The 24,560-nt window shown below is 47.6% G+C and overlaps 2 protein-coding genes across 2 annotated transcripts; both read left to right on the forward strand.

The window, feature by feature from the left end:
- The first annotated feature begins 8,660 nt into the window (after window positions 1-8,660).
- LOC106026254 (keratin-associated protein 10-1-like) lies at window positions 8,661-9,821 on the forward strand. Its single transcript, XM_023562518.2, has one exon. It carries the CDS (start codon window positions 8,850-8,852, stop codon window positions 9,588-9,590), a length of 741 nt encoding a protein of 246 aa, XP_023418286.1. The 5' UTR covers window positions 8,661-8,849; the 3' UTR covers window positions 9,591-9,821.
- Window positions 9,822-20,393: 10,572 nt separating this feature from the next.
- Window positions 20,394-21,554, forward strand: LOC134470453 (keratin-associated protein 10-1-like). The gene has a single exon (XM_063224628.1). The coding sequence runs from the start codon at window positions 20,583-20,585 to the stop codon at window positions 21,321-21,323; it is 741 nt and encodes a 246-aa protein (XP_063080698.1). The 5' UTR covers window positions 20,394-20,582; the 3' UTR covers window positions 21,324-21,554.
- Window positions 21,555-24,560: the final 3,006 nt, after the last annotated feature.

Here is a 24,560-nt window from a genome sequence, read left to right on the forward strand (position 1 = left end):
AACAACAAAAAGTCCCCAACGCTGAGAACATTGACCCAGCACAGGTAAATACAAAGCAGAATGAGAACAGCAAACGTGCAATATCAGACATGGCTCCAGTGAACATGAAGAGATACCTTCGGGACCTAATAGACGAGTTCAAAAGTGAAATATTTAGCCAAGTAAAGCAAGATATAAGAAAGTTAATAAAACTGATGCAAACACCCCTCAAAAAGACAGACAGAAGAAGGGAGAAACTCAAACAAAGAGAGAACCATTTTATGAAGAATATAAAGAAAATCTAGAATACATGAAGCAGATTCAAAGAGATTACCAGGAAATTAAAAAACTCTATGGAACGATGGTAAATGTTTTTTTGAAAGAAACTAAGGATAAATTATCCAAACTGGAGGACAGTATTGCAATGGGGGATTATGAATGGGAAACTTTTTAAAACTAACACGGAAACAAGTAGTAACAACACACAGGTTCTAGCCTTTGTAGAAGACGACAAGAAGATCTATAACTTGAGAATAAAGAATGTGAATGAAGAAGCAGGGGTACCAACAAAGGAACTACACAGTCTATTCACAGAAATAATTAAGGAAAACTTCCCAAGCACAGGAAAAGGAAATGATATTCTGATATATGAAGCATACAGAACTCCAGCCACCTACAACCGAAACAGAGCCACACCCAGGCATATAATAATCAAGATTCTGCAATTCAATATAAGAACAGAATATTAAAAGCTGTTAGGGAAAAGAAAGAGATAACCTATAAAGGAAGGCCCCTCAGAATAACGGCAACTTCTAAACACAAACCATCAAGTCAAGAAGAGTCTGGATGGAAATATTCCAAGCCCTAAAAGAAAATAACCTGCATCCCAGATTGATATACCTGCTAAACTGTCTCTAGAAATTAATAGAGAAACAAGATGCTTCGAAGACAAAGAGGAATTTGGGAAATTGGCAGCTACCAATCCAAGTCTACAGAGAATATTGCAGGGCATTCTAGAGAGAGAGAAAAGTACTAGGACTCCAGGAACAGTGGCAGAGAGGCCTCAATGAATGGAGCAGAAAACAGGATGAAGGAGATAAGCAGACAACTGAAGGCAAAAAGAGAGCATAACAGAAATGAGGTAGAGAAGGTTGGTTATCATCTCCAATATAGATGTCCTTGATACACTAAATTTAAAAAAAAGAACCATATGTGGAGTAGATCAGGAGGGAGGGTCCCCGAAATGCTATTTATAGGAAATAGTTAACATGAAAAAGAGTACATGGATTGAAAATCAAATATGATAAAACAATGCTCTATTTGACATAGAACCCGAGAGTAATACGGGCAACTAGATCAGTATTTGTGGATAGGTTGGAAACACAGGCTTTAATAGGTAAAGGAATGCAATTAGAGATCAAGTCCAAGAGAGAGAAGGTTCACTTAGGTTATTAGCAGGGTGTCCCCCCGCCCACCGCCATTTAAAACCAAGGGTCTTGGTCAGTCCCAAAAGTGCACAGTGTACGCTGGGAAAGGGAAAGGTGAGGGAGAGTCTTACAAAAGATTGCAGAAGATACTGTTAATAGTATATCAGGATTTAAAACCCACATTACTCGCACCACTCTGCTTAGATAGATTTTATTCTGTTCCAGTTTGTCTACTTGCATTAGATTTGAGGGCACAGACAGCTATCCCCAAAACATCAGGATATAGCACAGTAATCATCTTTAATTTCCTATTATCTTAATCTGGAGCCATGTGTGACTTATACTGTTTTATCATGACGGATCTTATTAAATCTGGTTTGTTTGTTTGATTGCTGTTTGGTATCGACAGATTTTATTCAAAAGTGATATGATCGATCGTATCAAGTCTGAGAGTATAGGCACCTACACTGAAGACAAGACTCTATGACACACATTCTGGTGTGATAAATGCCTGTTTTTGAAGTTTTATACTATATACAAAGCTGTGTTATTATTAATATCATTATGTACTGATATATTTAATTATACTATGTCTGATGATATAGCCAATTCTATTGAAGATAACGAGAGACATCACAGGAACTATGGTAGAACTCCTTGTACAACGGTCTTATATGTCTTTTTCATTTCATGTGTTTATTGGAATATGTTTTGTTTTGTCTCACTTTGTATTTTTTCTCCCTCTAATATAGAAAGGATAGAAATACATGTTAAGACTAATGCATGTGTAGAATCTATAAACAGTTTATGAGAACTGATCTTATGACACATGATGGAATGAACAGATACTTTGAAGAAAAAGAGACGCAAAATGCTGATCCTGGAGTGTCAGCATGTGAAATGTAGTAGTAGTATTATTCTTTGTTCTCAGTGATATTAGCCTGCTTGAGTTTGTTGAATGTCAACATAATTGAAGATATGGATAACTGCATGTAGGTTTAAGTGTATAGGATTGAGAACAATATTTCTAAGTTTTAGTTGGATAGTTGAGCCGAACTGGTTGGAGTCTCACTGTTTGAATTCCCACTTTATTATGTTGAATAACTATTTGTAAGAGGACAATCTGTAATCATCAGCTAGTGATTTCTTACTGTTTATTTTTTCTTTGAAAGTACGTATTATTTCAACCCATTTTCTATTTTGTTTAGTCTTTCTTTAAATAAAATTTTTAAAAAAAGAAGCAACACACCAAGGAACCTCAGGGTGCCCAGGCGCTGCCCTCTGCATGGCCGAAGTTCTGCCATAGGGTGAGAGGGCACACTAATAGGCCGGGTCCTCGAGACAAAATCCCAACCATCCTGCAAGAAGAGTCCTTTTACACGCAACAGCAAAGAGAGGGAAAGAGTTCAGAGTGGACAAACAAAACTCTAGCCACCCCTTTCAGGCATGAGGTGTGATGTATAAATCCTAGGCAGATAATAGGGAGAAATAGTGACAATGAGGCCTCCAAGGAAAGCAGCAGTCATTCTGCAGAAGACGAACTTGGTGAATGTCTGCGGCCTGTGGAAGATGGGGAAGACACGGTCCTGGACATCAGAGCCTTGGGTAGGAGGGACCACGACGCTATGTCTGTGCAGAGGGTGGACAGCGAGAGGATGTGGGCTCCTCATGGAGACGCAAACACCAAGATCACAGAACAACACCCAGGCGGCCTTCACGACCTGCATCCGTTTTTAACAGACTTCACCTTCAGAGCAAGCTCAGTCCATGGCCAAATATGTGGGTGTCCCTCTGCCTCGGGCCAGGCCCCTTCACCATCACCTTCAGGAGGTGGACATTTTCTTTCACCCCAATCCCCTTCACTGTCATGGGTGATTCCCTTGTTGCTGTGGTTTGTGTGACTCTGGACCTGACCTGCGTCCGTCAGATCCCTGCAGGCGCCCCTTCCATCCATGACCCCCTCTGGGCTCCATCTTAGCTCTCTGTTCCCAAGCTACTCAGTCCTGACCTCTACCTGTCCTCAAACCTTGCCCTTTCCCAGTGCCATGTCCTGGGAGTCCCACAGAACACAGCTTGGAGACCCAGCTCCTCTCCCTGCCTCCTGGGCACTGAGCCCCTCTAGGATGGTTAATCTCTTGATAATTCTTCCTAGAACTCAATAATACTCTTTACCTGCTCTCTGGTACTGCTGCCATCTTTCCACTCCTTCACTTGGTGCCTCCCAGCTTGGAGCAGCTGTGAATAATTCTGCTGTGTGCATCTGTGTGGATTTCCATGTAGACGTGAGTCTTCAGCTGCTTTGGGTACATAGGAAGAGAGCCACTGTTGGACCATAAGAGTGTGTTTGGTGCTGTTCGGAACCACAGAACCACCTCGCGACGTGACTGCACTGCTCTGCATTTCCGCAGTGCTGAGGGAGAGCTCCTGCTGCTCCATTCCCCTGACACCGTGACCCGGGCCTTTTCAGCAGGTGCGCTGTGAGGCTGAGACTTAGTGTGACACTTCTGGGTTCTTAATGATGTTTGAGCCGAGCACCTGGTCAAAGGCTTGGACACCAGTGTGTCTTCTGGGGGGAGCCTCTGCTCACTTGTTTGCCCCTTCTTAGCTGCCCCTTCTCTTTGTTCTCCTGTTGAGTTCTCAGATTTCATTGCATGTTTTGGTGTCAGCGCTTATCAGACACAGTGTCCCAGGACTCTCCCGCTCCATGGCTCTCTGCCCACTTCCTCCATGTCCTCTCTCAGTTTAAATTATTCTGATAAAGAAGCCTTTAGGTCTCAATTGTTCACTGATGTGCTCTGCCAAGACATTTAAAGAAGGCACCAGTGACAGGTCTGTACCATCTCTCCTAGACCGGAGAAGGCAGAACACACGACCATGACTTCTAAAGGGTCGGCCACACTCTGATATCCAGGACTAACACACCACATGGAGAGAAAATAAAAGAGTGATATCCCCAATAAGTTAGACCCCAAAATCCACAATAAAATAATAGCAAACCATACACAATTAATCATCAAAAGGACAAGACATCTCAGGTTCATCTCAGGGATATAATACTACCTAGTGATAAAAATCCAACCGACTTGGTGATCATCAGCATGATTCACTATGTGAACAGAGTGAGACAGAAATGGTACCATTATATCTATAGATACACAGGACATGTACAAAATCCATGAGGTCAGATTTTTACAAATGCTCTCTAGGAACTAGAGATAGGTCAGCCTCAGTTTTCAACCTGGTATCAGATGTTCAGGGAAACAACCCACTTCCCTGTCAGTGGTCCAGGACTGAATGCTTCCTCTCTGGCCAGCAGAGGTGCAGGCATCCACTGCAGCAACCCTTTGTCACCACACAGTGGCAGTCACCCTGGTGAGAGCAGGGGGGACACATGCTGGCACACATGTTGCAGAGGGAAACACAGCGTCATCCCTGCCGTCTCTGAGCACATTTGCCGTGCTGCACAGAAGATGGGCTCATGCGCAGGGGACCCTGGAAGTCAGCAGGAAGACTCTCGGCACTGTAAGGCTGTGCAGCCAGGATGGGAGAGGCCAATTCCAAGTAACAAAAGCAGCAAAACCTCGCTGTGTCCCATGCACTGCGATAAACACTGACTACTCAACAATGTTCATTAGGAGCATGATTTACACCAGAATTAAATGACAGTTTAGCAGTCTAATGGAATATGCAGCTTAGGAGAACAGCATGAAGGAAATCAAATAAGACTTAAACAAGCAGGGCCTCGGACTCTGGCCCCTGTGGGGTGCACACAGCTGCTGCCACATTCAGCTCCTTCAGTCCATCTGCAGTTCTGAGAAGGCCCGGTTGAAACTTCAGCAGAGATTTATTGTGTAGGGGTTGAAGGGGCTGAGGAGTATTTTCACAGTAAGGTCCCCAAAGAAAGCACACAGGCAGAGATCAGCGACAACAGCAGGCAGCAGGGGGCAGAGCAGAGCAAGCCAGGCTGCAGCTTCGCTGCTTCATTTTTACGCCTGTTGTTGTCACATGTTTGCATTCCTGCATGCCGGCTTCCCTGGCGCGTGTGTGATGGTCTAACCCTGAGCCAAGTTCACGGGAGTTCATCCCAGTCTGTGCCTGTGCTCAACAGCAGGTTCCATCTTTAAGAAGCCCTCAGGTGCCCCAAGCATGGACGTGACATGCTGTGGCTCCCCCTTCTGGATATCAACACGCTGATAGTAAAATGTCCCTCCTAGCCTAGCCTTCCTAGCAGGTGGAACATGCTTATTATCCCAATATTCAGGAGGCTGAGGCAGCTGGGCTGCTGCAAGTTCAAGGCCGGCCTGGAAAACAAAGTGAATTCAAGGCCAGTCTGATTAGAATGGTGAGATCCTGTCTCAAAAACACCAAAATAACAAAAATAAAATAAAATGTCCTTCCTGAGACAAGTGAATTTAAACTATGTAAAAGCATCAAAGGTGAGGACATGACTTCTTGATTTCAAGGTTTTCTAGAATCCACAGGAATCAAGACAATGTAATGCAGGCAAAAATAGTGGCACAAATCTGAGAGAGAGAAGAGAGAAGCAGACAGACTCAGAAAAGTTGGCTGACCTCTCACCAAAGAACAAAGGAAAATGAAGGACAGAAAGAAATATTTGAAAGAATTGCACATTACTCAAAACAAGACAGCTGAATTTCAAATAATGTCCCATGAAACGTGCAAAATAATAATTGAGCATAGCCATCAAAACATAATAGATGCTAGACATGGAAATAAAATTTTAAAATGTTTATGTCTGAGACACTAAAAGCCTGATGTGTAAAACAAAGCAGTTGATAAAGTGGCCTTCATCAATAGTAAGCATTTTTATTCCTTAAAATGCACTGTTGCAGGAATGAGAAGACAGGGCAAAGGCACGTAGAAAATATTTGCAAATCTGACCAGAGCATGTGTGCCCAAAAGACACAGACAACTTTGAAGTACAACAGGAAGAAAATCTAATTTTTTAAATTTTATTTAAAGAAAAAAAAAGTAAAAGTGTACAAATAATAGAGAATTTCAAAAAAAAAATAACCAGTAAGAAATCGCTGTTTGATACATTACATATTGTCATCTTAGAAATAGATGTTCAAGTTAGAAATTTAAAGCATACGAAGTGGACATTCAAACAGTTAGACAGCAAAATGTTATGTTCAAGGATCCAACAAAAACCTAGTAATATAGTCATCTGTCTTACACACCTAAACATACTTGCATTTATATTCTTTAGAGCACTTTATTTCGTCGCTTTTTCATAATAACATTTATGCATTTTGGCTTTGAGTACTCCCACAATTCTTATTGCCTTTTTTTTTTTGGAAGAGAACAAAACCAAATGTGACAAAACAAAGCAGAGTCAGTCAAAACAAAGGATGGATATAGTACATGATGCAAAAACAGAAAACGAGGTGATCAACAATGGTTACCATAATGCCTCTTGCTATCTTAAAAAGAATTGCCTATGTCATCAGGTATAATAAAATGGAACAAAACAGTACAGAACAGAACGAATAAAACCGAAACATTGAAGACATTACAGGAATTCCAAAGAAGAGAATAGTCAAACCAGAATGGGCATCATAGTGAATCTTATTGTTTTCAAAGTAGTTGCCTATACCCTCAAACTTGATACTATCAAACAGACAAGAATAGAGTAAAATCTGTCAAAACAAGATGCTGAGAGCAATGAAAATCTAACTTAAAAAGGGGCCTAGACACAAAGGAAAAGACCACCAGGAAAGAGGCGTGGATGGCTAGTCCGCAGGCAGGAGGCGCTCTATCTCCTCAGCACCAGAGAAGCTCAGATTAGGACCCCACGCCAAGGTGACCACCACAGGAGACCCGGAACTCCACACCGCGGGGAAGCGTGGGTGCTCTGACCCTCTGGACAATAGCCCAGTAACAGGCAGGTTAAATGAGTGAGGCGACCCCTCCTTGGTCCTGGGCACAAGGCAACCTGAAACTACAGCAGACGCCACTCTGGTCTCCAGGATGGCGAAGACCAGCTCAGCAGCAGTCCCGAGTGCGGGCAGCACAGGGCACGAGCTCCCGTACGGCTGCGGTGCGAGAGACGCTGCCGCTCTGCCAACCCTGAGACCACACGGAGGCTGACCCGTGGCCCAGCAGGACCACTCCAGGGTGTCCACTACAGGAGGTGAAAGCTCAGCATCCTCCGAAACAGAGCGCATTGACTGCACGTCACAGCCGCCTGGCTCAAATCCTCACGGTGGGCACCACGAGCCCACTCGCTTCCCCTGCAGGACACGCGGACTGTGGCGTCCACGCTGCGGACCCTCCCCCGCCACATGGAATAGGCGATCTGACGCTTGCAGCACCTTGCATGAACCTTGTGGGCGAGTCCAAGTGAACAAGCAGGTTCTAGGGTGGGGTGCAGCCGGCCCTGTGGGGACCTGCGCCCCGAATGCCAGCGTCCGTGATTTCTAGGAGAGGCACAGCGGAGGGGCCCTGCTCACAGACCATGGCACGGGAACCTGTTCCTCTCACAGGAGGGCAGCAGTGAGGGGTAGGGATTCTGGGCTGAGGTGGCTGACACAGGACTTTCACAACTGACTGTCAGAGTCACAGCCCGCCAAGGGTGGCCTGGGGTCGCTCCACCGCCAGTTCCCGGGAGGTCAACCTCAGCAGCTGCCTCTGCTTCTCCTGAAGAAGCTAAGAGCCTTCGCCTGACTTCCCTGAGTTTTGTGCTTCTCCTTGTTTTCTCTCCTCTGCTGCCCCTGGGATCAGATTTCTGTTTTGCTTTCAGAGAAGCTTTCAGGGTTTTATCTTTGCAGTCAGACAGACACCAGCTTCCATTCATTTGTTCCAGATGTGGCTGAAATTTCCAGTCCCGAGATCAACATTTGCCTGGGACTCCGGGGAGCCTTGGTCTCGCCCCTGGGGATCTGTGTATCCAACTTTCTGTCACAGGCCACCTCCATGGTGGCATGTGGGTCTGGTGCCACCTCCTGCCCCACTGTCCCCCATGGTGCTGCTCTGTCACCTCCCTCATGCTCCACAGCAGCTCCGTGGCAGCACAGACTGGGCTCTGTCCCCTCACCTCCTGGGCAGCAAGTGCAGCCAGACAGGTCCTCCATCTCCAAGATGTCTGCATGGACGACCAAGCACAGATGAGGGCATCACCCAGCCCTTTGCTAGCACCTCGAATCCACAGGCTGAGCGGCGCTTTGCATAAAACAGAGTGAACAAGGCACCAGTGCTAGGCTCAAAACACCAACAAGGAAAAGGACGACAAGGAGAGGATGGCAACGAGGACAGGGACAGAAACAAGGAAAGGGACCGAAACAAGGAAAGGGAAGGCTGCTGGAGCCTCAAGCAGGAATAACACAGCCTGACCTGATATAAAAGCCTGCGGCCCTGAGCACCTCACACACTCACACTCACACACTCACTCACACTCACACCCTCCCACAACCCAACCCAGCCATGGCCGCCTCCACCATGTCCCTCTGCTCCAGCGCTTGCACCGAGCCCTGGCAGGTAGACAACTGCCCAGAGAGCTGCTGCGAGCCCCCCTGCTGCACCTCCAGCTGCTGCCAGCCCAGCTGCTGCGCCCCGGCCCCCTGCCTGAGCCTGGTCTGCACCCCATGCTGCCAGTCAGGCTGCACCAGCTCCTGCACACCCACGTGCTGCCAGCAGTCGAGCTGCCAGCCGGCCTGCTGCTCCTCCTCCTGCGAGCCTTGCTGCTGCGCGCCCGCCTGCTGCACACCTGCCTGCTGCACACCTGCCTGCTGCACACCTGTCTGCTGCAAGACTGTCTGTTGCATACCCACATGCTGTAAACCTGTCTGTTGCAAACCTGTGTGTTGCACACCTGCCTGCTGCACACCTGTCTGTTGCACGCCTGTGTGCTGTAAGCCTGTCTGCTGCACACCCGTCTGCTCCGGTGCCTCCTCCTCCTGCTGCCAGCCTGCCTGCTGCTCCTGCTCCCCCTGCCAGCCGGCCTGCTGCGTGCCCAGCTGCTGCACACCCTCGTGCTCCTCCGTGTCCCTGCTCTGCCGCCCTGTGTGCAGACCCGCCTGCTGTCTGCCCTCCTCCTCCTGCTGCACCTCGTCCTGCCAGCCCAGCTGCTGCTGCCCATCCTCCAGCGTGTCACTGCTCTGCCGCCCCGCCTGCCCCCGCCCCGCCTGCTGTGGACTCTCCTTGGGCCAGAAGTCCTGCTGCTGAAGGCCTTGTCCCACAATAGGCTTAGGTCACCCTATGGCCAGGCACCTCATTGACCCTCTCAGCCTCGTCGAGACCCAGGACTGCAGGCTGCTGTCTCCCCCTGAGGACAGGGCCCATACTATGTGCACTGTGCGACTCTGACCCCTCCCTCCCGGGTCCTCAGCTCTGTCACCTGCCCTGAACCTCACCCTGTCAGCTCCTCACAGAATCAATAAACTTCCCATCACCTGATTCTCTGCCTCTCGTGTTGATAGGGACACACGATCTGGGCGGACTTGGGTCTCCTCCGGCCATGGATGTTCCTGGGAGCTAGGGACTTACCTGAGGAGTCACAAGGGACAGTGGCTAACTCTTCTGGAGTCACTGGGTTAGAGTGAGGCCCATGTCCAGGACAGAGCACCAGGGAGCAGTGGAGTCCTGGAGGCTCAGGGCTGAGGCAGAGGGAAGACCTTGTCACTTGGGACTTGGGCAGTCAAAGCGCTGGGGAGCTTGGGCCTGGTGAATTTTGACCTGTGCTCAAAATGTCCCTAAGCCTCAGAACACACTGCCCGAGCCACTCAGCACAGAATGTAGTGCCTAGTGCGGCAGTAAAGATCACTTGAAAGACAGCGGGCACACGGACAGGTGGGAAGATGCCACCATATCGGGATGAGCAGATGGAAGAGGAGCTGCCAGCCTCCCGGGGTATGGGATCACTCTGGAGTCATCACTGGTTCCCTGTATTCAAGGCAGGAAAGGCAGCACATTCATTAAGGATAAGGAGGAAAAGGACATTGTGTTAGTTTCTCTCTCTGATCGCTGAGCCAAAATACCAGATGTCCAAAATGAAGGAAGGAAAGGTTTATTTAGCTCATAGTGTGTGGAGGTTTCAGTCTGTAATCAGCTGGCTCCAGGCCAGGTTGGCACAGTGAGTGGCAAGACTTCAAGGTGGCAGAAGACAGCAAAGGCCACAAAAGTACAGCAGTGGTGGTTGGAGAGGAGGAAGCCTCTTTTCCTCCTTTAGGTTGGAAGAGGGCTTCCCCGCTCCCAGAGCAGAGGCAGCACTCAAGACATCCCATTGCACTTCTCTTGCACAGGGTGAGGATGTTTACAGGGTGAGTGCCCTGAGCCCTGCTGAGCAGCACAGTTAAACTTCTCAGTTTCTGAAGCTGACACAATATATCAGCCATTACAGACACAAGACATCTAGGGAGGAAACCTAGGGAGGTGAAAATCACAGGAATGTTTACACCAAAGAGATGACGTTATAGAAATGAACAGCACCAACAACCTCGCAAGGGTCACATCCTAAGCCGAGGCACGGGAAAGAGAAAGAAGGAACACGAGATTCGAGCAGAGATGGCGGATAGATGACAACTGGCTACAGATGCCCCCTGAGATAGCCAACTTAGAATTCAACATAATACACTGTGGGGGAGTCCCAAATAGACGGAGATGAATTCTCTCATCCCAAGAAGAACCAATCAAATATACAGTCCTCGTGCTGCTACTGGAACAGCTAAATGTTCAGTGCTCCTGCTAAGTGGGCGACTTGCCTAAACCTCCGAGGTCCCGGCACTTGGACTCACTTGAGGTGCAGTCACATTGAGGTCGGTGGTCGACCAGCGAAACGGAGAGGTGAGCTGGCAGGGAGCCTGCATCAACCTGTGGTGAGTGATGGGAATGGAGCCATTCCACAGAAAGGGGGGCTTTGGCAGACGACATTCAGGGACCAGGCAGGACTAGCAATTATAAGGGGCAGCAGTGACTTCAGTCAGTTGTTCCCTTCCGGAACGGGATTGGTGGAGCGAGCAAGGCCTGGGTTGCACGACCTGGCTGAGACCTAATATGTTATCCAAAATCAGTTCCCTACAGTGGCAGTACACACTAGCCACACTAACACAGTGAAGCCTCAGAAGTTTGACTGACCTGGAAGGGACGTGGTGCGGAGTAATACAGTACAGGCCACAGCAGCTTGATGATCTAGAGGTGAGGGCCCAGCCTTAAGCTGCCCCTGTTTGCAACTCACTAGCACAGTGCAGTGGGGAGGGTCACTTGGCTAGTGTGCTTCAGAAGAATTGAAACCAATAAGGAAAGAAACTGGGGCCTCCTGGAAGAAACAAAGTAGATAGGAAGAGAAAGCAACAACAAAAAGTCCCCAACGCTGAGAAGATTGACCCAGCACAGGTACATACAAAGGAGAATGAGAACAGTAAACATGCAATATCAGACATGGCTCCAGTGAGCATGAAGAGATATCTTCGGGACCTAATAGACGAGTTCAAAAGTGAAATATTTAGCCCAGTAAAGGAAGATATAAGAAAGTTAATAAAAGAGATGCAAAAACCCCTCAAAAAGACACAGACAGAAAAATGGAGAAACTCAAACGAAGGAGAGAACCATTTGATGAAGAATATAAAAAATATAGAATACATGAAGCAGATTCAAAGAGATTAGCAGGAAATTAATAACTCTATGGAAGGATGGCAAATGTGTTTGAAAGAAACTAAGGATAGATTATCTAAAGTGGAGGACATTATTACAATGTGGGATTATGAAAGGGAAACTTTTTAAAACTAACACGGAAACAAGTAGTAACAATACACAGGCTCTAGCCTTTGTAGAAGACGACAAGAGGGTCTATAACTTGAGAATAAAGAATGTGAATGAAGAAGCAGGGGTACCAACAAAGGATCTACAAAGTCTATTCACAGAAATAATTAAGGAAAACTTCCCAAGCATGGGAAAGGTAAATGATATTCTGATGTATGAGGCATTCAGAACTCCAGCCACCTACAACCAAAACAGAGCCACACCCAGGCATATAATAATCAAGATCCTGCAATTCAATATAAGAACCAAATATTAAAAGTTGTTAGAGAAAAGAAACGGATAATCTATAAAGGAAGGCCCATCAGAATAACGGCAGACTTCTAAACACAAACCATCGAGTCAAGAAGAGTCTGGATGGAAATATTCCAAGCCCTGAAAGAAAATACCCTGCATCCCAGATTGATATACCTGCTAAACTGTCTCTAGAAATTAATAGAGAAACAAGATGCTTCCAAGACAAAGAGGAATTTGCGAAATTGGCAGCTACCAATCCAAGTCTACAGAGAATACTGCAGGGCATTCTAGAGAGAGAGAAAAGTACTAGGACTCCAGGAACAGTGGCAGAGAGGCCTCAATGAATGGAGCAGAATACAGAATGAAGAAGATAAGCAGACAACTGAAGGCAAAAAGAGAGCATAACAGAAATGAGGTAGAGAAGGTTGGTTATCATCTGTAATATAGATGTCCTTGATACACTAAATTTAAAAAAAAGAACCATATGTGGAGTAGATCAGGAGGGAGGGTCCTCGAAATGCTATTTATAGGAAATATAATTAACATGAAAAAGAGTACATGGATTGAAAATCAAATATGAGAAAACAATGCTCTATTTGACATAGAACCCGAGAGTAATATGGGCAACTAGATCAGTATTTGTGCATAAGTTGGAAACACAGGCTTTAATAGGTAAAAGAATACAATTAGAGATCAAGTCTAGGAGAGAGAAGGTTCACTTAGGTAAATAGCAGGTCCGCCCCCCCCCCCGCCCCCCCGCCCCCCCGCCCACCGCCATTTAAAACCAAGGGTCTTGGTCAGTCCCAAAAGTGCACAGTGTATGCTGGGAAAGGGAAAGGTGAGGGAGAGTCTTACAAAAGATTGCAGAAGATACTGTTAATAGTATATCAGGATTTAAAACCCACATTACTCGCACCACTCTGCTTAGATAGATTTTATTCTGTTCCAGTTTGTCTACTTCCATTAGATTTGAGGGCACAGACAGCTATCCCCAAAACATCAGGATATAGCACAGTAATCATCTTTAATTTCCTATTATCTTAATCTGGAGCCCTGTGTGACTTATACTGTTTTATCATGACGGATCTTATTAAATCTGGTTTGTTTGTTTGATTGCTGTTTGGTATTGACAGATTTTATTCAAAGCTGTTATGATCGATCGTATCAAGTCTGAGAGTATAGGCAACTACACTGAAGACAAGACTCCATGGTACACATTCCGTGTGATAAATGCCTGTTTTTGAACTTTTATACTATATACAAAGCTGTGTTATTATTAATATCATTATGAACTGATATATTTAATTATGCTATGTCTGATGATATAGGCAATTCTATTGAGGATAACAAGAGACATCACAGGAACTATGGTAGAACTCCTTGTACAATGGTCTTATATGTCTTTTTCATTTCACGTGTTTATTGGAATATGTTTTGTTTTGTCTCACTTTGTATTTTTTCTCCCTCTAATATAGAAAGGATAGAAATACATGTTAAGACCCATGACTGTGTAGAATCTATAAACAGTTTATGAGAACTGATCTTATGACACATGATGGAATGAACAGATACTTTGAAGAAAAAGAGATGCAAAATGCTGATCCTGGAGTGTCAGCATGTGAAATGTAGTAATAGTATTATTGTTTGTTCTCAGTGGTATTAGCCTGCTTGAGTTTGTTGAATGTCAACATAATTGAAGATATGGATAACTGCATGTAGGTTTAAGTGTATAGGATTGATAACAATATGTCTAAGTTTTAGTTGGATAGTGGAACCGAACTGGTTGGAGTCTCAGTGTTTGAATCCCCACTTTATTATGCTGAATAGCTATTTGTAAGAGGACAATCTGTAATCATCAGCTAGTGATTTCTTACTGTTTATTTTTTCTTTGAAAGTACGTATTATTTCTACCCGTTTTCTATTTTGTTTAGTCTTTCTTTAAATAAAATTTTTAAAAAAGAAGCAACACACTAGGGAGCTTCAGGGTGCCCAGGCCCTGCCCTCTGCGTGGCCCGACGTCCTGCCATAGGGCGAGAGGGCACAGTCATAGGCCGGGTCCTCGAGACAAAATTCCAACCATCCTGCAAGAAGAGCGCTTTTACACACAACAGCAAAGAGAGAGAAAGTGTTTAAAGTGGACAAATAAGACTCCAGCCACCCCTGTCAGGCATGAGGTGTGAAGTATAAAGCGTAGGCAGATAATAGGGACAAACAGTGACAATGGGACAGCCAAGGAAAGCAGCACTCATTCTGCAGAAGATGAACTTCGTTAATGTCTGCGGCCTGTGGAAGATGGGGAAGACATGGCCCTGGACATCGGGGCCTGGGGTAGGAGGGACCACGACGCTATGTCTGTGCAGAGGGTGGACAGCGAGAGGCTGTGGGCTCCTCATGGAGACGCAAACACCAAGATCACAGAACAACACCCAGGCGGCCTTCACGACCTGCATCCGTTTTTAACAGACTTCACCTTCAGAGCAAGCTCAGTCCATGGCCAAATACGTGGGTGTCCCTCTGCCTCGGGCCAGGCCCCGTCACCATCACCCTCAGGAGGTGGACATTTTCTTTCACCCCAATCCCCTTCACTGTCATGGGTGATTCCCTTGTTGCTGTGGTTTGTGTGACTCTGGACCTGACCTGCGTCCGTCAGATCCCTGCAGGCGCCCCTTCCATCCATGACCCCCTCTGGGCTCCATCTTAGCTCTCTGTTCCCAAGCTACTCAGTCCTGACCTCTACCTGTCCTCAAACCTTGCCCTTTCCCAGTGCCATGTCCTGGGAGTCCCACAGAACACAGCTTGGAGACCCAGCTCCTCTCCCTGCCTCCTGGGCACTGAGCCCCTCTAGGATGGTTAATCTCTTGATAATTCTTCCTAGAACTCAATAATACTCTTTACCTGCTCTCTGGTACTGCTGCCATCTTTCCACTCCTTCACTTGGTGCCTCCCAGCTTGGAGCAGCTGTGAATAATTCTGCTGTGTGCATCTGTGTGGATTTCCATGTAGACGTGAGTCTTCAGCTGCTTTGGGTACATAGGAAGAGAGCCACTGTTGGACCATAAGAGTGTGTTTGGTGCTGTTCGGAACCACAGAACCACCTCGCGACGTGACTGCACTGCTCTGCATTTCCGCAGTGCTGAGGGAGAGCTCCTGCTGCTCCATTCCCCTGACACCGTGACCCGGGCCTTTTCAGCAGGTGCGCTGTGAGGCTGAGACTTAGTGTGACACTTCTGGGTTCTTAATGATGTTTGAGCCGAGCACCTGGTCAAAGGCTTGGACACCAGTGTGTCTTCTGGGGGGAGCCTCTGCTCACTTGTTTGCCCCTTCTTAGCTGCCCCTTCTCTTTGTTCTCCTGTTGAGTTCTCAGATTTCATTGCATGTTTTGGTGTCAGCGCTTATCAGACACAGTGTCCCAGGACTCTCCCGCTCCATGGCTCTCTGCCCACTTCCTCCATGTCCTCTCTCAGTTTAAATTATTCTGATAAAGAAGCCTTTAGGTCTCAATTGTTCACTGATGTGCTCTGCCAAGACATTTAAAGAAGGCACCAGTGACAGGTCTGTACCATCTCTCCTAGACCGGAGAAGGCAGAACACACGACCATGACTTCTAAAGGGTCGGCCACACTCTGATATCCAGGACTAACACACCACATGGAGAGAAAATAAAAGAGTGATATCCCCAATAAGTTAGACCCCAAAATCCACAATAAAATAATAGCAAACCATACACAATTAATCATCAAAAGGACAAGACATCTCAGGTTCATCTCAGGGATATAATACTACCTAGTGATAAAAATCCAACCGACTTGGTGATCATCAGCATGATTCACTATGTGAACAGAGTGAGACAGAAATGGTACCATTATATCTATAGATACACAGGACATGTACAAAATCCATGAGGTCAGATTTTTACAAATGCTCTCTAGGAACTAGAGATAGGTCAGCCTCAGTTTTCAACCTGGTATCAGATGTTCAGGGAAACAACCCACTTCCCTGTCAGTGGTCCAGGACTGAATGCTTCCTCTCTGGCCAGCAGAGGTGCAGGCATCCACTGCAGCAACCCTTTGTCACCACACAGTGGCAGTCACCCTGGTGAGAGCAGGGGGGACACATGCTGGCACACATGTTGCAGAGGGAAACACAGCGTCATCCCTGCCGTCTCTGAGCACATTTGCCGTGCTGCACAGAAGATGGGCTCATGCGCAGGGGACCCTGGAAGTCAGCAGGAAGACTCTCGGCACTGTAAGGCTGTGCAGCCAGGATGGGAGAGGCCAATTCCAAGTAACAAAAGCAGCAAAACCTCGCTGTGTCCCATGCACTGCGATAAACACTGACTACTCAACAATGTTCATTAGGAGCATGATTTACACCAGAATTAAATGACAGTTTAGCAGTCTAATGGAATATGCAGCTTAGGAGAACAGCATGAAGGAAATCAAATAAGACTTAAACAAGCAGGGCCTCGGACTCTGGCCCCTGTGGGGTGCACACAGCTGCTGCCACATTCAGCTCCTTCAGTCCATCTGCAGTTCTGAGAAGGCCCGGTTGAAACTTCAGCAGAGATTTATTGTGTAGGGGTTGAAGGGGCTGAGGAGTATTTTCACAGTAAGGTCCCCAAAGAAAGCACACAGGCAGAGATCAGCGACAACAGCAGGCAGCAGGGGGCAGAGCAGAGCAAGCCAGGCTGCAGCTTCGCTGCTTCATTTTTACGCCTGTTGTTGTCACATGTTTGCATTCCTGCATGCCGGCTTCCCTGGCGCGTGTGTGATGGTCTAACCCTGAGCCAAGTTCACGGGAGTTCATCCCAGTCTGTGCCTGTGCTCAACAGCAGGTTCCATCTTTAAGAAGCCCTCAGGTGCCCCAAGCATGGACGTGACATGCTGTGGCTCCCCCTTCTGGATATCAACACGCTGATAGTAAAATGTCCCTCCTAGCCTAGCCTTCCTAGCAGGTGGAACATGCTTATTATCCCAATATTCAGGAGGCTGAGGCAGCTGGGCTGCTGCAAGTTCAAGGCCGGCCTGGAAAACAAAGTGAATTCAAGGCCAGTCTGATTAGAATGGTGAGATCCTGTCTCAAAAACACCAAAATAACAAAAATAAAATAAAATGTCCTTCCTGAGACAAGTGAATTTAAACTATGTAAAAGCATCAAAGGTGAGGACATGACTTCTTGATTTCAAGGTTTTCTAGAATCCACAGGAATCAAGACAATGTAATGCAGGCAAAAATAGTGGCACAAATCTGAGAGAGAGAAGAGAGAAGCAGACAGACTCAGAAAAGTTGGCTGACCTCTCACCAAAGAACAAAGGAAAATGAAGGACAGAAAGAAATATTTGAAAGAATTGCACATTACTCAAAACAAGACAGCTGAATTTCAAATAATGTCCCATGAAACGTGCAAAATAATAATTGAGCATAGCCATCAAAACATAATAGATGCTAGACATGGAAATAAAATTTTAAAATGTTTATGTCTGAGACACTAAAAGCCTGATGTGTAAAACAAAGCAGTTGATAAAGTGGCCTTCATCAATAGTAAGCATTTTTATTCCTTAAAATGCACTGTTGCAGGAATGAGAAGACAGGGCAAAGGCACGTAGAAAATATTTGCAAATCTGACCAGAGCATGTGTGCCCAAAAGACACAGACAACTTTGAAGTACAACAGGAAGAAAATCTAATTTTTTAAATTTTATTTAAAGAAAAAAAAAGTAAAAGTGTACAAATAATAGAGAATTTCAAAAAAAAAATAACCAGTAAGAAATCGCTGTTTGATACATTACATATTGTCATCTTAGAAATAGATGTTCAAGTTAGAAATTTAAAGCATACGAAGTGGACATTCAAACAGTTAGACAGCAAAATGTTATGTTCAAGGATCCAACAAAAACCTAGTAATATAGTCATCTGTCTTACACACCTAAACATACTTGCATTTATATTCTTTAGAGCACTTTATTTCGTCGCTTTTTCATAATAACATTTATGCATTTTGGCTTTGAGTACTCCCACAATTCTTATTGCCTTTTTTTTTTTGGAAGAGAACAAAACCAAATGTGACAAAACAAAGCAGAGTCAGTCAAAACAAAGGATGGATATAGTACATGATGCAAAAACAGAAAACGAGGTGATCAACAATGGTTACCATAATGCCTCTTGCTATCTTAAAAAGAATTGCCTATGTCATCAGGTATAATAAAATGGAACAAAACAGTACAGAACAGAACGAATAAAACCGAAACATTGAAGACATTACAGGAATTCCAAAGAAGAGAATAGTCAAACCAGAATGGGCATCATAGTGAATCTTATTGTTTTCAAAGTAGTTGCCTATACCCTCAAACTTGATACTATCAAACAGACAAGAATAGAGTAAAATCTGTCAAAACAAGATGCTGAGAGCAATGAAAATCTAACTTAAAAAGGGGCCTAGACACAAAGGAAAAGACCACCAGGAAAGAGGCGTGGATGGCTAGTCCGCAGGCAGGAGGCGCTCTATCTCCTCAGCACCAGAGAAGCTCAGATTAGGACCCCACGCCAAGGTGACCACCACAGGAGACCCGGAACTCCACACCGCGGGGAAGCGTGGGTGCTCTGACCCTCTGGACAATAGCCCAGTAACAGGCAGGTTAAATGAGTGAGGCGACCCCTCCTTGGTCCTGGGCACAAGGCAACCTGAAACTACAGCAGACGCCACTCTGGTCTCCAGGATGGCGAAGACCAGCTCAGCAGCAGTCCCGAGTGCGGGCAGCACAGGGCACGAGCTCCCGTACGGCTGCGGTGCGAGAGACGCTGCCGCTCTGCCAACCCTGAGACCACACGGAGGCTGACCCGTGGCCCAGCAGGACCACTCCAGGGTGTCCACTACAGGAGGTGAAAGCTCAGCATCCTCCGAAACAGAGCGCATTGACTGCACGTCACAGCCGCCTGGCTCAAATCCTCACGGTGGGCACCACGAGCCCACTCGCTTCCCCTGCAGGACACGCGGACTGTGGCGTCCACGCTGCGGACCCTCCCCCGCCACATGGAATAGGCGATCTGACGCTTGCAGCACCTTGCATGAACCTTGTGGGCGAGTCCAAGTGAACAAGCAGGTTCTAGGGTGGGGTGCAGCCGGCCCTGTGGGGACCTGCGCCCCGAATGCCAGCGTCCGTGATTTCTAGGAGAGGCACAGCGGAGGGGCCCTGCTCACAGACCATGGCACGGGAACCTGTTCCTCTCACAGGAGGGCAGCAGTGAGGGGTAGGGATTCTGGGCTGAGGTGGCTGACACAGGACTTTCACAACTGACTGTCAGAGTCACAGCCCGCCAAGGGTGGCCTGGGGTCGCTCCACCGCCAGTTCCCGGGAGGTCAACCTCAGCAGCTGCCTCTGCTTCTCCTGAAGAAGCTAAGAGCCTTCGCCTGACTTCCCTGAGTTTTGTGCTTCTCCTTGTTTTCTCTCCTCTGCTGCCCCTGGGATCAGATTTCTGTTTTGCTTTCAGAGAAGCTTTCAGGGTTTTATCTTTGCAGTCAGACAGACACCAGCTTCCATTCATTTGTTCCAGATGTGGCTGAAATTTCCAGTCCCGAGATCAACATTTCCCTGGGACTCCGGGGAGCCTTGGTCTCGCCCCTGGGGATCTGTGTATCCAACTTTCTGTCACAGGCCACCTCCATGGTGGCATGTGGGTCTGGTGCCACCTCCTGCCCCACTGTCCCCCATGGTGCTGCTCTGTCACCTCCCTCATGCTCCACAGCAGCTCCGTGGCAGCACAGACTGGGCTCTGTCCCCTCACCTCCTGGGCAGCAAGTGCAGCCAGACAGGTCCTCCATCTCCAAGATGTCTGCATGGACGACCAAGCACAGATGAGGGCATCACCCAGCCCTTTGCTAGCACCTCGAATCCACAGGCTGAGCGGCGCTTTGCATAAAACAGAGTGAACAAGGCACCAGTGCTAGGCTCAAAACACCAACAAGGAAAAGGACGACAAGGAGAGGATGGCAACGAGGACAGGGACAGAAACAAGGAAAGGGACCGAAACAAGGAAAGGGAAGGCTGCTGGAGCCTCAAGCAGGAATAACACAGCCTGACCTGATATAAAAGCCTGCGGCCCTGAGCACCTCACACACTCACACTCACACACTCACTCACACTCACACCCTCCCACAACCCAACCCAGCCATGGCCGCCTCCACCATGTCCCTCTGCTCCAGCGCTTGCACCGAGCCCTGGCAGGTAGACAACTGCCCAGAGAGCTGCTGCGAGCCCCCCTGCTGCACCTCCAGCTGCTGCCAGCCCAGCTGCTGCGCCCCGGCCCCCTGCCTGAGCCTGGTCTGCACCCCATGCTGCCAGTCAGGCTGCACCAGCTCCTGCACACCCACGTGCTGCCAGCAGTCGAGCTGCCAGCCGGCCTGCTGCTCCTCCTCCTGCGAGCCTTGCTGCTGCGCGCCCGCCTGCTGCACACCTGCCTGCTGCACACCTGCCTGCTGCACACCTGTCTGCTGCAAGACTGTCTGTTGCATACCCACATGCTGTAAACCTGTCTGTTGCAAACCTGTGTGTTGCACACCTGCCTGCTGCACACCTGTCTGTTGCACGCCTGTGTGCTGTAAGCCTGTCTGCTGCACACCCGTCTGCTCCGGTGCCTCCTCCTCCTGCTGCCAGCCTGCCTGCTGCTCCTGCTCCCCCTGCCAGCCGGCCTGCTGCGTGCCCAGCTGCTGCACACCCTCGTGCTCCTCCGTGTCCCTGCTCTGCCGCCCTGTGTGCAGACCCGCCTGCTGTCTGCCCTCCTCCTCCTGCTGCACCTCGTCCTGCCAGCCCAGCTGCTGCTGCCCATCCTCCAGCGTGTCACTGCTCTGCCGCCCCGCCTGCCCCCGCCCCGCCTGCTGTGGACTCTCCTTGGGCCAGAAGTCCTGCTGCTGAAGGCCTTGTCCCACAATAGGCTTAGGTCACCCTATGGCCAGGCACCTCATTGACCCTCTCAGCCTCGTCGAGACCCAGGACTGCAGGCTGCTGTCTCCCCCTGAGGACAGGGCCCATACTATGTGCACTGTGCGACTCTGACCCCTCCCTCCCGGGTCCTCAGCTCTGTCACCTGCCCTGAACCTCACCCTGTCAGCTCCTCACAGAATCAATAAACTTCCCATCACCTGATTCTCTGCCTCTCGTGTTGATAGGGACACACGATCTGGGCGGACTTGGGTCTCCTCCGGCCATGGATGTTCCTGGGAGCTAGGGACTTACCTGAGGAGTCACAAGGGACAGTGGCTAACTCTTCTGGAGTCACTGGGTTAGAGTGAGGCCCATGTCCAGGACAGAGCACCAGGGAGCAGTGGAGTCCTGGAGGCTCAGGGCTGAGGCAGAGGGAAGACCTTGTCACTTGGGACTTGGGCAGTCAAAGCGCTGGGGAGCTTGGGCCTGGTGAATTTTGACCTGTGCTCAAAATGTCCCTAAGCCTCAGAACACACTGCCCGAGCCACTCAGCACAGAATGTAGTGCCTAGTGCGGCAGTAAAGATCACTTGAAAGACAGCGGGCACACGGACAGGTGGGAAGATGCCACCATATCGGGATGAGCAGATGGAAGAGGAGCTGCCAGCCTCCCGGGGTATGGGATCACTCTGGAGTCATCACTGGTTCCCTGTATTCAAGGCAGGAAAGGCAGCACATTCATTAAGGATAAGGAGGAAAAGGACATTGTGTTAGTTTCTCTCTCTGATCGCTGAGCCAAAATACCAGATGTCCAAAATGAAGGAAGGAAAGGTTTATTTAGCTCATAGTGTGTGGAGGTTTCAGTCTGTAATCAGCTGGCTCCAGGCCAGGTTGGCACAGTGAGTGGCAAGACTTCAAGGTGGCAGAAGACAGCAAAGGCCACAAAAGTACAGCAGTGGTGGTTGGAGAGGAGGAAGCCTCTTTTCCTCCTTTAGGTTGGAAGAGGGCTTCCCCGCTCCCAGAGCAGAGGCAGCACTCAAGACATCCCATTGCACTTCTCTTGCACAGGGTGAGGATGTTTACAGGGTGAGTGCCCTGAGCCCTGCTGAGCAGCACAGTTAAACTTCTCAGTTTCTGAAGCTGACACAATATATCAGCCATTACAGACACAAGACATCTAGGGAGGAAACCTAGGGAGGTGAAAATCACAGGAATGTTTACACCAAAGAGATGACGTTATAGAAATGAACAGCACCAACAACCTCGCAAGGGTCACATCCTAAGCCGAGGCACGGGAAAGAGAAAGAAGGAACACGAGATTCGAGCAGAGATGGCGGATAGATGACAACTGGCTACAGATGCCCCCTGAGATAGCCAACTTAGAATTCAACATAATACACTGTGGGGGAGTCCCAAATAGACGGAGATGAATTCTCTCATCCCAAGAAGAACCAATCAAATATACAGTCCTCGTGCTGCTACTGGAACAGCTAAATGTTCAGTGCTCCTGCTAAGTGGGCGACTTGCCTAAACCTCCGAGGTCCCGGCACTTGGACTCACTTGAGGTGCAGTCACATTGAGGTCGGTGGTCGACCAGCGAAACGGAGAGGTGAGCTGGCAGGGAGCCTGCATCAACCTGTGGTGAGTGATGGGAATGGAGCCATTCCACAGAAAGGGGGGCTTTGGCAGACGACATTCAGGGACCAGGCAGGACTAGCAATTATAAGGGGCAGCAGTGACTTCAGTCAGTTGTTCCCTTCCGGAACGGGATTGGTGGAGCGAGCAAGGCCTGGGTTGCACGACCTGGCTGAGACCTAATATGTTATCCAAAATCAGTTCCCTACAGTGGCAGTACACACTAGCCACACTAACACAGTGAAGCCTCAGAAGTTTGACTGACCTGGAAGGGACGTGGTGCGGAGTAATACAGTACAGGCCACAGCAGCTTGATGATCTAGAGGTGAGGGCCCAGCCTTAAGCTGCCCCTGTTTGCAACTCACTAGCACAGTGCAGTGGGGAGGGTCACTTGGCTAGTGTGCTTCAGAAGAATTGAAACCAATAAGGAAAGAAACTGGGGCCTCCTGGAAGAAACAAAGTAGATAGGAAGAGAAAGCAACAACAAAAAGTCCCCAACGCTGAGAAGATTGACCCAGCACAGGTACATACAAAGGAGAATGAGAACAGTAAACATGCAATATCAGACATGGCTCCAGTGAGCATGAAGAGATATCTTCGGGACCTAATAGACGAGTTCAAAAGTGAAATATTTAGCCCAGTAAAGGAAGATATAAGAAAGTTAATAAAAGAGATGCAAAAACCCCTCAAAAAGACACAGACAGAAAAATGGAGAAACTCAAACGAAGGAGAGAACCATTTGATGAAGAATATAAAAAATATAGAATACATGAAGCAGATTCAAAGAGATTAGCAGGAAATTAATAACTCTATGGAAGGATGGCAAATGTGTTTGAAAGAAACTAAGGATAGATTATCTAAAGTGGAGGACATTATTACAATGTGGGATTATGAAAGGGAAACTTTTTAAAACTAACACGGAAACAAGTAGTAACAATACACAGGCTCTAGCCTTTGTAGAAGACGACAAGAGGGTCTATAACTTGAGAATAAAGAATGTGAATGAAGAAGCAGGGGTACCAACAAAGGATCTACAAAGTCTATTCACAGAAATAATTAAGGAAAACTTCCCAAGCATGGGAAAGGTAAATGATATTCTGATGTATGAGGCATTCAGAACTCCAGCCACCTACAACCAAAACAGAGCCACACCCAGGCATATAATAATCAAGATCCTGCAATTCAATATAAGAACCAAATATTAAAAGTTGTTAGAGAAAAGAAACGGATAATCTATAAAGGAAGGCCCATCAGAATAACGGCAGACTTCTAAACACAAACCATCGAGTCAAGAAGAGTCTGGATGGAAATATTCCAAGCCCTGAAAGAAAATACCCTGCATCCCAGATTGATATACCTGCTAAACTGTCTCTAGAAATTAATAGAGAAACAAGATGCTTCCAAGACAAAGAGGAATTTGCGAAATTGGCAGCTACCAATCCAAGTCTACAGAGAATACTGCAGGGCATTCTAGAGAGAGAGAAAAGTACTAGGACTCCAGGAACAGTGGCAGAGAGGCCTCAATGAATGGAGCAGAATACAGAATGAAGAAGATAAGCAGACAACTGAAGGCAAAAAGAGAGCATAACAGAAA

Source organism: Cavia porcellus, unplaced genomic scaffold, assembly GCF_034190915.1.
Source record: "Cavia porcellus strain 051 isolate PalLab524CR breed Dunkin Hartley unplaced genomic scaffold, mCavPor4.1 scaffold_15, whole genome shotgun sequence".
NCBI classification, from domain to species: domain Eukaryota; kingdom Metazoa; phylum Chordata; class Mammalia; order Rodentia; family Caviidae; genus Cavia; species Cavia porcellus.

What these genes read in the sequence shown, in the direction of transcription:
- LOC106026254 (XM_023562518.2), top strand. Translation starts at nt 8,850, where the DNA reads ATGGCCGCCTCCACCATGTCCCTCTGCTCCAGCGCTTGCACCGAGCCC.
- LOC134470453 (XM_063224628.1), top strand. Translation starts at nt 20,583, where the DNA reads ATGGCCGCCTCCACCATGTCCCTCTGCTCCAGCGCTTGCACCGAGCCC.